Below are 13,481 nucleotides of genomic sequence, written 5' to 3'. Positions count from 1 at the left end.
TGTTTAATTATGCTTCTTACAGGCCAGCTCCTTCTATCTGTTTACAATCTTTCTCAAACAATATCTTTTCTGTGTAGTCTCTTCCAATAGCTCAATCAGAATGGAGTGCTTGCTTCATGTGGCCTGTGTTAAATGTCTGTCGCCTGTTTTTTGATTGCAAGGGCCCTTTTGAGATGGACAGAATTAAGGACATTTGTATCTTTAAAGCTATCAAAGAAACTGAACAAGAGTAGATGATTGACAAATTTTTATTAAACTGCATGTATATGTGCTTACGTATCTTTTACTATTATCGTCTCTAAGATTATATAGTCATAATTAGATAAAGTTAGTTACTAGTTTAAATTAATGTTCTTAACTTGTAGATTTATTAACTATACCTGCTTTCAAGTTCCTATCAGAAGTCCTGTGCTGTAGTGCTGTAGCTCAAAAGTGAATATATGACTGACTGTCTTATCTTTTAAGTATCATATAATATAGCTACTGATAAGAGTAACAAAAAGTGATTGTTTAGTGAATATCTTTATGCTAAATATAAAGCTCATAAAAGCCCCAGATAAAGACACACAGATAAACTCAGAAGCAAACAAAATAACAAAATACATTGGAACACTGCAACTTAATCTTGAAACACCGAGCAATGATATCCTCTTTAAAGGCACTTCAATGATGAGCTAAATCAAAACCAGAAGTTAAGTACATAGTTTATACTTTATATAATTTCCTCCATGGCAATATAACAGGAGATATGAGATGAAGCTGCTAACCAATGTTTATAGACAATGTTCAAAAGTTTATAATCCTAATCTATGTTTGGTTAGGGCAATAGAATTTATTTGAGTGGCTCTCAGTGTGGCACCAAAAGTTGTTCAATATAATATAACATCATCCTAGAGCAGCCATTCTTAGTAGAAACTAGAAAACAACAAAATTAAATTAATAATTACTATCATTTTCAGTCATTCTGTTTGTCTTAGCAGCGTATTTCCCTTAGCAGTGTGTTTCTCAAAATATATGTAGTAGGAAGATATGTTATTATGAACATAGTGTGTTATCTTTCAAAATGCATTTAATGATTGTTAAAATTAACATTTGTCCACCCAAGTTTTACTTGAAAGCAAATAATTTGTTATTCACAGTGTAAAGTTAATATAAGAAAATTCTGGAATTCAATGCTAAATATAATCTACAGGGATTATTCTATGTGTAAGTGCTTTAAGTCATCAAATCTCAGTGCAGCACTGACATTGAGTTTTAGAGATTCAAGATATTATTCACTTCCAAAGATATTCTAGAGGAAACTAAAAATTTAGACCCCGAATTTATTTCTTAAAGGACTATCAAGAGATTTCTCATTAGGATTTTCACAATGATTACAGATTTCAATGTAACTATGAAAATGGATCAAATGAAACAGTATAGCATTTTGAATTTTATATCAGGTTAAATGAAAATCACATAATAGAGACAGCTAAAACGAATATTGGAAACCAGTTCATTGAGCTTAAAAACCACATCATTCAGAGATATGCCCAGAAAGTATGAAGATAACATAGTTATTGAGTTATTTTAAAAACTTTGCATGTAATAACAGTTAACAAGTGTTTTAGATATAAATTATATCTCCTTATATATTTAATATACAGACAAGAAAATATATTGCAATCTCTATTTTAGTCCATTACCATAAAAGTAGAGTAATGATACTGTCAAGGCAGAAAATAAATTGTAGCTCATGAGAACCATGTATCAAGAATCTTAGAATATAGACAAAGCCACGATATCTTCCTATAGTTGCTTATGATTTGTAGGAATAGACTTGTACGCACAGAAACCAATTAGAAAACAAGTGAGCAAGTAATATAGTGTTAACTGCAGTGCAGATAGTGTACACATTGCATCATGTTTAAATGATGTTTGAAAAGGGAATGGCTACACGATGACATGGCTTTGCTTTATTTTCTCCACAAATATTCCAATGCCAAGTAAAGCTGTGAAAACATGAACTGGGAATTTCATCACACTCTAGTGCCAAAATAATCTAAATTTTGTGGGGTTTTTTTCTTTAGCATTTGGTGCAAATTCAAATGTATATGTGGAAAAATTACACTGGATCACATTATTTGCTTCTGTAAATACTGGAAGGAAAAATGGATTTATATTCATAGTGAATGCATGTCCTAAGATCCTGAAATGTGTTTTACATATTTTCAAAACTACATTTTCAAAATGATCATAGAATTTTAAAAGAGTCATTTTGTTCATAGCTTGTCAACCGGGTTTCTACAAGGCTTCAGATGGCAATACGAAGTGCACCAAGTGCCCACCTCACAGTTCTACTCATGACGATGGTTCAGTGAACTGCAGGTGTGAGAATAATTACTTCCGAGCAGACAAAGACCCTCCATCCATGGCTTGTACCCGTGAGTAGTTTTGCTGCAACCCATGCCTCCATGTTTGTTTTATTTTGTTTTTTTCTTTTTGTTACCGTGCTTTTTTTTTTTTTTTTTTTTTTTAGCATTTGGCCCATTTCCTTGTGTTACCCATGTGCAAACTGAAAGTCTTCTCTGCTTCACTGTCCATGCTTGGCTCAACACAAATGCAACATTTATCACAGTAAATTAATTACTTTTAAAACACTTCCTGCAATAAGACCCCAGAAAGAAAGAAAATTTTCTGTCTTCTTTTAGATTTTTCATTATATTTGACAGGATAGAGAGATTATAGGCATGGGATTTGTGTTTTTACATTTCTATTCCCTCTTGTTATATGTTGGTCATAGGTCATAGGGAAAAAGGACTAAGATTTATAAAACTAATACTGAAGTTTTCATAACTATTCACCAGAGCATTGAATTTAGTGGTGAATTCCTCTGTTGGACTTTCTGAATGCATCTTCAACCTTGAGTAGTAACTCTCCCACTTACAGCTTCAACAGAACAGTGCTCTTGAATCCATGTGTCTGTAATCTCATGGATCCTCTAAGGACAAATTAAAAGTATATAATAAAGACAAGATGGTTATTTACCTCTTTCAGTTCCATTGTAAATTATCTATTTCCCTTGTAGTAGAAACCAGAAGTGAAGCTCATTAATCTTTGTTGAACTACTTTGCAGGACCTCCATCTGCACCAAGGAACGTTATCTCTAATATAAATGAGACCTCAGTTATCTTGGACTGGAGTTGGCCCCTGGACACAGGAGGCCGGAAAGATGTTACCTTCAACATCATATGTAAAAAATGTGGGTGGAATGTAAAACACTGTGAGCCATGCAGCCCAAATGTTCGCTTCCTCCCTCGACAGTTTGGACTCACCAACACCACAGTGACAGTGACAGACCTGCTGGCACACACTAACTATACCTTTGAGATTGATGCCATTAATGGGGTGTCAGAGCTGAGCTCACCACCAAGACAGTTTGCTGCAGTCAGCATCACAACTAATCAGGCTGGTAAGTACATGCTGGATTCTTCTTATTCCTGCCATCTCAGAGTTAAGTAACAGTTTTGCCAGAGAAAGTGAAAAAAAGGAAGGGGAAAAAAAATTGAAAGGCCTCCAGGATTTTCTCTTCTATCATTTTTAGATAGTTATGTTACATTAAATAACTCAATTTAATTGTTGAAGTGAGGATGAATCATATTTGTTAGATGATTCTAAACTAATTTAATCTATTGCTTTCCAATTTGGAACCTTTAAATATTTGAGTCTCTAGAGATAACATTTGTGAGTGTCCTTGAAATATTTTCGTAGTTCAAAGAACTTAACAGACATTGAAACAACTGCGAAAAGTTTATGTAGGATATTCGAAATTAGAAATAGCTTTACTTTAGTTACAATTATATCAGATTTTTTGATAGTTATTCAGTTTTACTTTTGATTGTCTGATGCTCTGAATATTATAGCTCAGAAAGTTATAATTATCTGAATAATTAAAAATAAAGAAGAAAACATTTTTATTTAGTGGCTATACTTTGTATTTAAAAATCCAAAGTATAAAATTTGTGGAGAAGCATAGTGAAAAGAGCTCTTGGGGGAGAACATTTAGAAATACTAATCTTAAAAATTTTCTGGGGTAAATTGTTAGGTGATTTTATCACTATCTTTTCCACTGATAATCTTTTCCTAACCTAAAAAAAAAAAAAAAAAAATGCTTCTTTGGCAGGTTGTAAGCAATTCCCTTTAATATGGAATGAAAAAATTTAAAAAGCAAACGAACTGCTCACCTTTCTTTATCATACATCCACAACATTTTCTTTTCTTTATTGTTAGTACATCTTGTTCTTTCAATCACTCATTAAATCCTCTATGTGTTTTCTAGTTCTCTGATAATTCCTGTGATTTTTTTCTATATATATATTTTTAAGTGTGGTGTTCAAAAATTTTTATGGGATTTTAGTTGCAATTCTCTCAATCATATAGAAGTGTTATACTTTACAGAGCATACAGACACATACCAGTGACACTCCTTTGAGGTAAAACAATCATTTATTCAATGTTGACAACTGTGATCAATGAGTAATAAGCAGTTTTTGGTATGAACAAAGCTTGTGCAAAGTTAAGCTGATAGATGTTTATAATTGTTGCTATAAGATATCATGATTAAGGATACATTCTAAACAGTTCAATTCAGAGATATCATTGTATCATTTATACCCAAACAAATAAACATTGGAGCCAGAAAGGAGGAAAAGGAAGAGACAAGATAATGCTCCCTGATAATGTTTCAACTAGAACTACAGATTCTTGAATCTGTTCCCAGATGGGTTTACCCCTTAGCTGGAAATCAGGATTGAGTGTAAATGCTTTTCTCTGCATTTGGCATAAATCGTGAAAGTTCCTCTGCTCTCTGGTGGGACTTGCCCTTTGCTCTGAGGATATGTATACTGAATGTCTCAGGAAAAGGAAGTGGAGAGGTGACTAAATACTCCTATCAACTGGAAGAAGTTATGAAGCAGCCAAATAACTAGCCAAAAATACTTACCACTTTTCTTTCTCTCACTTGGCTGACTCAATAAGGTTAGGTAAGCAACTAAGGGTGCACAATTATTAATATTAGACTTGCTAATGTCCAGCAAATCTATACCAGTATGACTGATGCTTATTAAAATTCTGCACTACTATTCTAGTGAGAAGTAGTTCTACTTCTGCAGGTTAATATGGAAATGCATCTGTTCTGGTTAATTCCTCAAGTACCCTAATAGTATCCAAAACCCAATATCTGAGGTCCATTCCTTCCCCTCTCCCTCATAATCCAGAAACCAAAAGGAGAAATCTGGCATAAAAGAGGCTTCTAGGAACTTCTTCCTCTTGAGGGGTCTATGTCCTTGACATGCAGGTTGATAGATATTTTGAATATACCCCTTGGCATTGTCCATGCCCAAATGCTTCTCTCTTTGATTCCAAACCCCTCTCTTGTTTCCACTTTGCTTTTACTCTCTATATTTATGCAAATTTTACACTTTTAGTGGTCTCATGATAATAAATAAGCTTTATTTGTGAAAAAGACATGACTTTTAAATGAAGTGAACTGAAGTATCATTTAATTTTGCTTCCTGAATCTGTAATTTGTCCCACTTGAAGCTAAATTCCAGACCAACTAGACTTTTGCTTTACTTCAGTTAATGATATTTAAATTCTGTTACTAATAATATTTAAACGTTTCTAACTTAAGTTTACTTACCTATCTTTCATGAAAGGAGAAGAAAAAAGAGTAATGCTATTGCTATGTATCACATAATTGTAGCTTCTCATATTCAGTGAACATAAGAATTTAAGAAATTATAATTGTGTGGCAAATGGCTTTCCCAAATCCTATATTTCATGCTGATTTACTCTTTTTTAAAAAAATGGGAGCATCAATCGGTTTTATGATTATCTCCCAAGTAAAACAGAAACATATAAAAACAAGCAAGAGCTCCTTATTTTCTATCTTATCATCGACCTTTGGCTTTCTGATAGTACATTTATCAGAAAACTAATAGGTTCAGATGTGTACAGTGAATGAACCTAGGTAAAGTGGCAACCAAGAGCAGGCCAAGACATTAAAAAATAAATGGGGATGATGCTTTGGCCCTCCCAGTTACAAATCACAGGGCAAGACAGGATTCAACAGGGATGATATCAGTTACTCTCCCTAAACCCATTCTCATTTTTTTTAAATCACAAATTTATCTACAATATGCACCACTAGGCATTTTGTATATTTATTTCAGGGTACATGTATTATTTTGTGTGCCTGGGGAGGTAGAGGTCTTTGTTCCATCTTCAAATCCCCACAGTAAGATGTATAAACAAGGTTAGAAGCAATGCATTTCTCCAGAGAGCGTTTCTTTGTTTTGCTTTATTTTTGTTCTTGTGAGAGTTAATGGACGGGTAGCTTTGAAAAATGAGCTCCATACTACTAGAAAGATATGGCTGTGACAGCTTTGATGTCATGTTACTTAAATTTCTCCCAGTCTCTCTATCTTTGACATGGACATAAAGGGGAAACGTGAATGTGTCCCTTTTAATTTAGTTTGTGAGATTGAGTTTGTTGCTATTTCTCTTGATTATATTGTAAAAGCTATATGATGACCACATGATAAGGCACCTTCTAAATTGTATGGATTATGCTGTAAATTCGGATGTTAGTTCTCAGCTCTCAATATTTTCACAAAGTATGTCAGTGAGATAAAAAGCATGGCCTCCACATAAAGATTGTATACGTGAATTCATCAAACATGTACAGAAAGAATTGCAGGTTGCAAAACAAATCTGCAAAGTTATAACTTGGTATAAATTGCTACTTTGTGTTTTCTTCCTTGAATGAGTATATTTACCTTTTAGTTCCAGAAACCATCATTTTGGAACATTAGTGCAATATCTGTCTCAGTTTATTCTCAACCTTCATCATAAAATCTGCCTTTTCCCCCACTATCCTGTAATATATAATAATCTCAGACTAGAATAGGGGTCACTAAAATAGAATTCACAGGCTTTAAATTTTGAAGTCCACCCCCAACCCTATTTTATAGCTGAAGAAACTGACATTTGAGAAGTTTTTACAATGTTTCATCAAGAGATCAAACTTCCACTAAAGTCTCCCAACTCCAACGCACTTTCAGCTTCTATTCTCCTATTCTGTCTGCCATTCTGTGATTCATGCATGTAGCTACGAAAATAAATGCTGCCTTGGAGACAGAGAGGAGCTTTGATGGGGAAATCTACTATAACCTATGCCATCCACAATAAACTTGGTCCTTCCTTCTTAGTCATATATCACAGGGTTTCTTAGGGGTATTCTGCAAAAGATATTCCTTGTTATCCCCATTCTTACCCAAACTCAATCTCATTCTTTACTCCATTCTTCACAGATGATTTTCCCTCGGTGATACTGTGATTTATAATAAGAAATATATATTTGGTGTTGGTCCCAGTTTATGGCATAGAGCTCCTAAAACCCTTTGAATTTTCTAGGTGATAAGAGGAATAAAGGTATATTTTGTTATTCATAACAACCCCTTTAAACCGCACCTGAGTCTATGTTAGTAAATTGACATTTGGAAATCTCCTAAGGATAGGGGCTGGTTGCCAATATAACCGAACCTTGTGATTAGAGGGTTGGAATTTTCAGTACACCTACTCTCCACCTGTTCCAGGAAGTGAGAGAGGCTGAGATAGAGTTCAATTATCTATGGTCAATGATTTAATCAATCATGCCTATCTAATGAAGCTTCTTTGAAAACTCAGAGGAGGTGGTTCAGAGATCTTCTGGGTTGGTAAACACATACAGGTGTGGGTAGATGACACACCTGGAGTAAGCATAGAACCTCTATACCCCTTGTCCCCCACCCTGACATTTGCATCTTTTCCATCTGGTTTTACTAAGTTGTATCATTTGATAATATAACAAACTGGTGATTTAGTAAGTAAAATGTTTTCCTGAGTTCTGAGAAGTGCTCTAGCAAATTAATTGAACCTGAGGAGGAGGTTGTGGCATCTCCTTTTTTTTTTTTTTAACAGAAAAGATGGTAAAAAATATATTTAAAATGTGAAAATTCAAATATAACAAGCAAGGAAAAAATATGCCTAGTAGCTACAATTTTCATTTCTGTTACTGGTTATAAGGATATAATTGATATTTATAATTTTGTATTTCTTTTTTCAATCCCATGGTTCTTGCACCTTCAGCTTGGGAATTTTTACTTGATGGAGTAATCTGAAGTTTATTTCAGAAGGGCCTGAGGTTTTGTTTTGTTTTGGGTTTTTTTAACCAGTTTATTTTTTTCATACTATATATACATAATTTTTTTAACATTTTATTTTTGTATTTCCCTCCTCTCTCCTCCCCACTCCCTTCTGTAACCACTAGTCAGTCCATTGTTCATGTTCATGAGTCTCTGTTTGTCCTGTTCATTTGTTGCTTTTAGGTTTATATTCCACATATGTGATATCATGTGATTTTCAACCTTTTCTGCCTGGATTATTTCGCTTAGTGTGACTATTTCAAGGTCCATCATGTTGTCGCAAATGTCAGTATTTCATCTCTTCTTATGGCTGAATAATTTTCCATTGTATATATGTACCACAGCTTCTTTAGCCAATCATCTATCATAGGACACTTCGGTTGCTTCCATGTCCTGGCTAATGAGAATAATGCTGCTATGAACATGGGTGTGCAAATATCTTTTCGACTATGAGTTTTTAAGTCTTTGGGGTAAATACCCAGTAGAGGGATTGCTGGATTGTATGGTAGGTCAATTCTTAGTTCTTTGAGGAACTTCTATACTGCTTTCCATAGTAGCCATACCAATTTGCAGTCCCACCTGCAGCGTATGAGGGTTCCTATTTCTCTACATCCTCTCCAACATTTGTTATTACTTGTCCTGTTGATTATAGCTAGTCTAACAGGTGTGAGATGGTATCTCATTGTGGTTTTGATTTGCTTTTCCCTAATAGCTAGTGATGTTAATCATCTTATCATATGTTTGTAGGCCATTTGTATGTCCTCTAAGAAGAAATGTCTGTTCAGGTCCCCTGCCCATTTTTTGATTGGATTGTTTGTTCTCTTATTATAATTGAGTCATATGATATCTTTGCATAATTTTTATATTAGGCCCTTATCGGAGGTGTTGCTTGCAAATATATTTTCACATTGGGATGGTTGTCTCTTTACCTTGTTGATGTTTTTTTTTGCTGAGCAGAAGATTTTAATTTGATGTAGTCCTATTCATTTAATTTTGCTCTTACGTCCCTTGCCTTTGAGGTCAAATTCATAAAATCCTCTTTAAGTCCAAAGTCCTTGAGTTTAGTTCCTATGTTTTCTTCTATGCATTTTATTGTTTCAGGTCTTATACTCTGATCCTTAATCTATTTTGAGTTCATTTTGGTGTGTGGTGATAGAAAACAGTCTAATTTCATTCTTTTGTATGTGGCTTCCCAGTTTTCCCAGCACCATTTATTGAAGAGACTTTCCTTCCTCCACTATATTTTTTTGAAATTTTTGTCAAAAAATATTTGCCCATATAAATATGAGTGTATTTCTAGACTCTCAATTTTGTTCCACTAGTCTGTGTGTCTATTTTTCTGCCAATACCATGCTATTTTGATTATTGTTACTTTGTAGTATAATTTGAATTTGGGCAGAGTGATGCCTCCAGCCTCATTCTTTTTTCTCAGGATGGCTTTGGCAATTCGGGGTCTTTTGTGCTTCCATACAAGCCTGATGATTTTTTGTTCTATTTCTTTTAAAAAAGCCTATGGGATTTTGATGAGGATTGCATTAAATCTGTATCATGCTTTAGGTAATAAGGTCATTTTAACTATGTTGATTCTTCCAATCCAAGAACACAAAACATCTTTCCATTTCTTTGTATCTTCTTCAATTTCTTTTAGTAGGGTCTTATAGTTTTCATTATATAGGTCCTTCACATGTTTCATTAGATTTATTATTAGATATTTTTTTATTGCAATTGCAAAAGGAGTTATTTTTTCCACTTTTTTTCTCTTGACACTTCGTTATTAGAGTATAAGAATGCTATAGATTTTTGAACATTGATTTTGTATCCACAGATTTTGCTATATTTGCTTATTGTTTCTAGTAGCATTCTTGTGGAGTCTTTAGGGTTTTCTATATAGAGAATCATGTCATCAGCAAATACTGACAGTTTGACTTCTTCATTTCCTATGTGGATGCCTTTTATATCTTTCTGTTGTCTGATTGCACTCACTAGAACCTCCGATGTCATACTGAATTAGAGTGGCGATAGTGGACAGCCTTACTTTGTTCCTGATCTTAGAGGGAAAGTTCTTAGTTTTTCACCATTAAGTATAATATTGGTAGAGGGTTTGTCATATATGGCATTTATTATGTTAAGATACTTTCCTTCTATACAGATTTTGTTAAGTGTTTTGATCATAAATGGATGCTGTATCTTGTTGAAGGCATCTATTGATATGATCATATGATCCTTACTTTTTAATTTGTTATGTGGTTTATCATATTAATCGATTTGCATATGTCGAACGATCCCTGTGCCCCTGGGATGAAAACCACTTGATTGTGGTGTATAATCTTGTTAATATGTTGCTGTATTCGGTTCGCTGGTATCTTGTTTAGGATTTTTGCATCTGCGTTCATGAGAGATATTGGTCTGTAGTTTTCTTTTTTGTGTGTTATCCTTACCAGGTTTCAGTATCAGAGTATTATTGGCCTCATAAAATGAGTTAGAAAGTATTGCCTCTTCTTCAATTTTTTGGAAGAATTTGAGGAGACTAGGTATTAAAACTTCTTTGAATGTTTGGTAAAATTCACTAGTGAAGCCATCTGGTCCTGGACTTTTACTTTTTGATAGGTTTTTGATGATTGTTTCCATTTCCATACTGCTGATCGTTCTATTTAGATTTTCCAGTTCTTCTTGATTCAGTCTAGGAAGGTTGTATTTTTCTAATTACTAGTCCATTTCTTCTAAGTTATCGAATTTGGTGTTATATACTTTTTCATAGTATTTTTGTATGATCCTTTGTATTTCTGCAGTGTCTGTCGTAATTTCCCCTCTTTCATCCCTGATTTTGTTTATTTGTGTCCTTTCTCTTTTTAATTTGTGAGTCTAGCCAGGAGTTTGTCTATTTTATTAATCTTCTCAAAGAACCAGCTCTTTGTTGCATTTATTTTTTCTATTTTTTTTTGTTGTTGCTGTTGTTTTCAATTTCATTTATTTCTGTTCTAATTTTGATTATTTCTTTCCTTCTGTTGACTTTAGGCTTTATTTGTTCTTCCTTTTCTAGTTTTTTAAAATGAAGCGTTAGGTTGTTTATTTGGGCTTCTTCTTGTTTTTGGAGATAGGCCTGTAATGATATGAACTTTCCTTTTATGACCACTTTTTCCATGTCCCAAAAGTTTTAATATGTTTTCTATCATTATCATTCATTTCTATGTATCTCTTGATTTCTCTTATTATTGCTTCTCTGATCCAGTTATTCCTCAGTATGATATTGTTTAATTTCTATTTATTTGTGGTTCTTTCTGCTTTCTTTTTACAGTTGATCTCTAGTTTCAAAGCATTATGATCAGAAAATATGGTTGGTATGATTTAAACCCTCTTATACTTGTTGAGGCTATGTTTGTGTCCCAGCATGTGGTCAATTCTTGAGAATGTTCCATGTGCACTAAGAGAAGAATGTGGAATGGAAGGCTCTGTAAGTGTCAATTATGCCCAGTTGGTCTAATGTATCATTTAAGGATGTAGAATGGAAGGCTCCGTAAGTGTCAATTATGTCCAGTTGGTCTAATGTATCATTTAAGGATGTTATTTCCTTATTGATTTTCTGTTTGGATGATCTGTACATATCTGACAATGGGATATAATTCTCCTACTATGATAATGTTTTTGTCTGTTTCTCCCTTTAGTTCCGTTAGTAATTGTTTTACATATTTTGAGACTCCCTGATTGAGAGCATAGATATTAACAAGTGTTATTTCTTCTTGGTGCATGATTCCCTTTATCATTATGAAGTGTCTCTCGGTATTATCTTTTTGATTTTGAAGTCTATTTTGTCTGATATTAGTACTGCTACTCCTGCTTTTCTCTTCATACCATTTGCTTGAAATATCATTTTCCACCCTTTCACTTTGAGTCTATATTTGTCTTTGGAACTGAGTTGTGTCTCCTGGAGGCAGCATATGGTTGGGTTTTGTTTTTTGATCCATTCTGCAACTCTGTGCCTTTTTATTGGTGAGTTCAGTCCATTTACATTTAGGATGATTATCGAAATATGAGGTCTTCTTATAGCCATTTTCTTTTGCTTTCTGGTAGCTTGGTGTTTCCATTGCTTCCTTGTCCTTGTGTTTCTGTTTTCTTTATTTTAATTGGTTTTTGTGGGTTTTCTCTCTGGTCCTTCTTGTTTTATGTTATATACTTCAGTTCTAAATCTTTGGCCTGTGGTTACCATTACGAGTATGGAAAGGATAGTTGTATATATATACAGTTGTCTTTTTTCTTCTGCGTGTGTCTTCTCTCCATTTCCTTGCAAATATGGATCTGAATCCTCCTCTTTTCTATTGTTGTGTCAATTTGTCCATATGTATGCTGAACATTCATTACTACCTTGCAATAAGAAATCTCTTCTTATTATTTAAGCTTAAAATACTCTTTTTAAAATAAGGGTTGCACTACTCTGCTTTTATCTCCCTGCTAGTTGTCCTACTCATAGTTATGTATTTTTTTGTCATTTTGTTTTAGGTGAGTTGATCTCTTTCACAATTTCCTGTAGTGCAGGCCTCGTAGTGGAGAATTCCCTCAATTTTTGTATGTCTGGAAAGGTCTTAATTTCTTCTTCATATCTAAAGGAGAGTTTAGCTGGATACATTGTTCTTGGCTGGTAGTTCCTTTCATTTAATAGTTTGAGTATCTGATTCCACTCCTTTCTGGCTCATAAGGTTTGTGCTGAGAAGTCCAACAATAATCTAATGGATTTTCCTTTATAGGTTACCGTCTTCTTTTCCTTGGCTGCCTTGAGAATTCTGCCTTTGTCATTAATTTTTGATAATTTTTATATGATGTGTCTTGGTGAAGGCCTTTTTGGGTTGAGATATTTGAGTGTTCTGTTGACTTCTTGAATTCCAAGCTCCAGCTCATTCCTTAGATTTGGGAAATTCTCATCCACTATTTGTCTGAAAATGCTTTCTAATCCCTGTTCTTTTTCTTCTCCATCAAGAATTCCCATTATTCTTATGTTTCCTCTCTTGATGGTATCAGCTAGTTCTTGTATTTCTATTTCATTATTTTTCATTCTTTGGTTTCTTCTTCCTTCTGATTTATTTCTAGATTTCTGTCTTCAATATCACTGGTCCTTTCCTTCATTTGGTTGACTCTATTTCCCAAGCTTGTTATTTCATTTTTCAACTCTTGCAGTGTGTTCTTTATCTCCAGAAGGTCTATTTGGTTCTTTTTGAGGATTTCAATCTCCTTGCTAAAGAACTCATTCTGCTCATCTAATTATTT

General features: G+C 33.9%; 1 protein-coding gene across 1 annotated transcript in view; it reads left to right on the top strand.

The window, feature by feature from the left end:
- Positions 1-13,481, top strand: part of EPHA3 (EPH receptor A3) — a 324,803-nt gene that overhangs the window by 192,179 nt on the left and 119,143 nt on the right. The window contains exons 4-5 of the mRNA XM_039878251.1: positions 2,268-2,423; positions 3,116-3,451. Coding sequence (XP_039734185.1) covers positions 2,268-2,423; positions 3,116-3,451 — 492 coding nt within the window. The remainder of the gene's footprint in view (positions 1-2,267; positions 2,424-3,115; positions 3,452-13,481) is intronic.

Source organism: Pteropus medius, unplaced genomic scaffold, assembly GCF_902729225.1.
Source record: "Pteropus medius unplaced genomic scaffold, Ma_sr-lr_union100, whole genome shotgun sequence".
NCBI classification, from domain to species: Eukaryota; Metazoa; Chordata; class Mammalia; order Chiroptera; family Pteropodidae; genus Pteropus; species Pteropus medius.
This window is presented reverse-complemented; position numbering and strand designations above follow the sequence as displayed.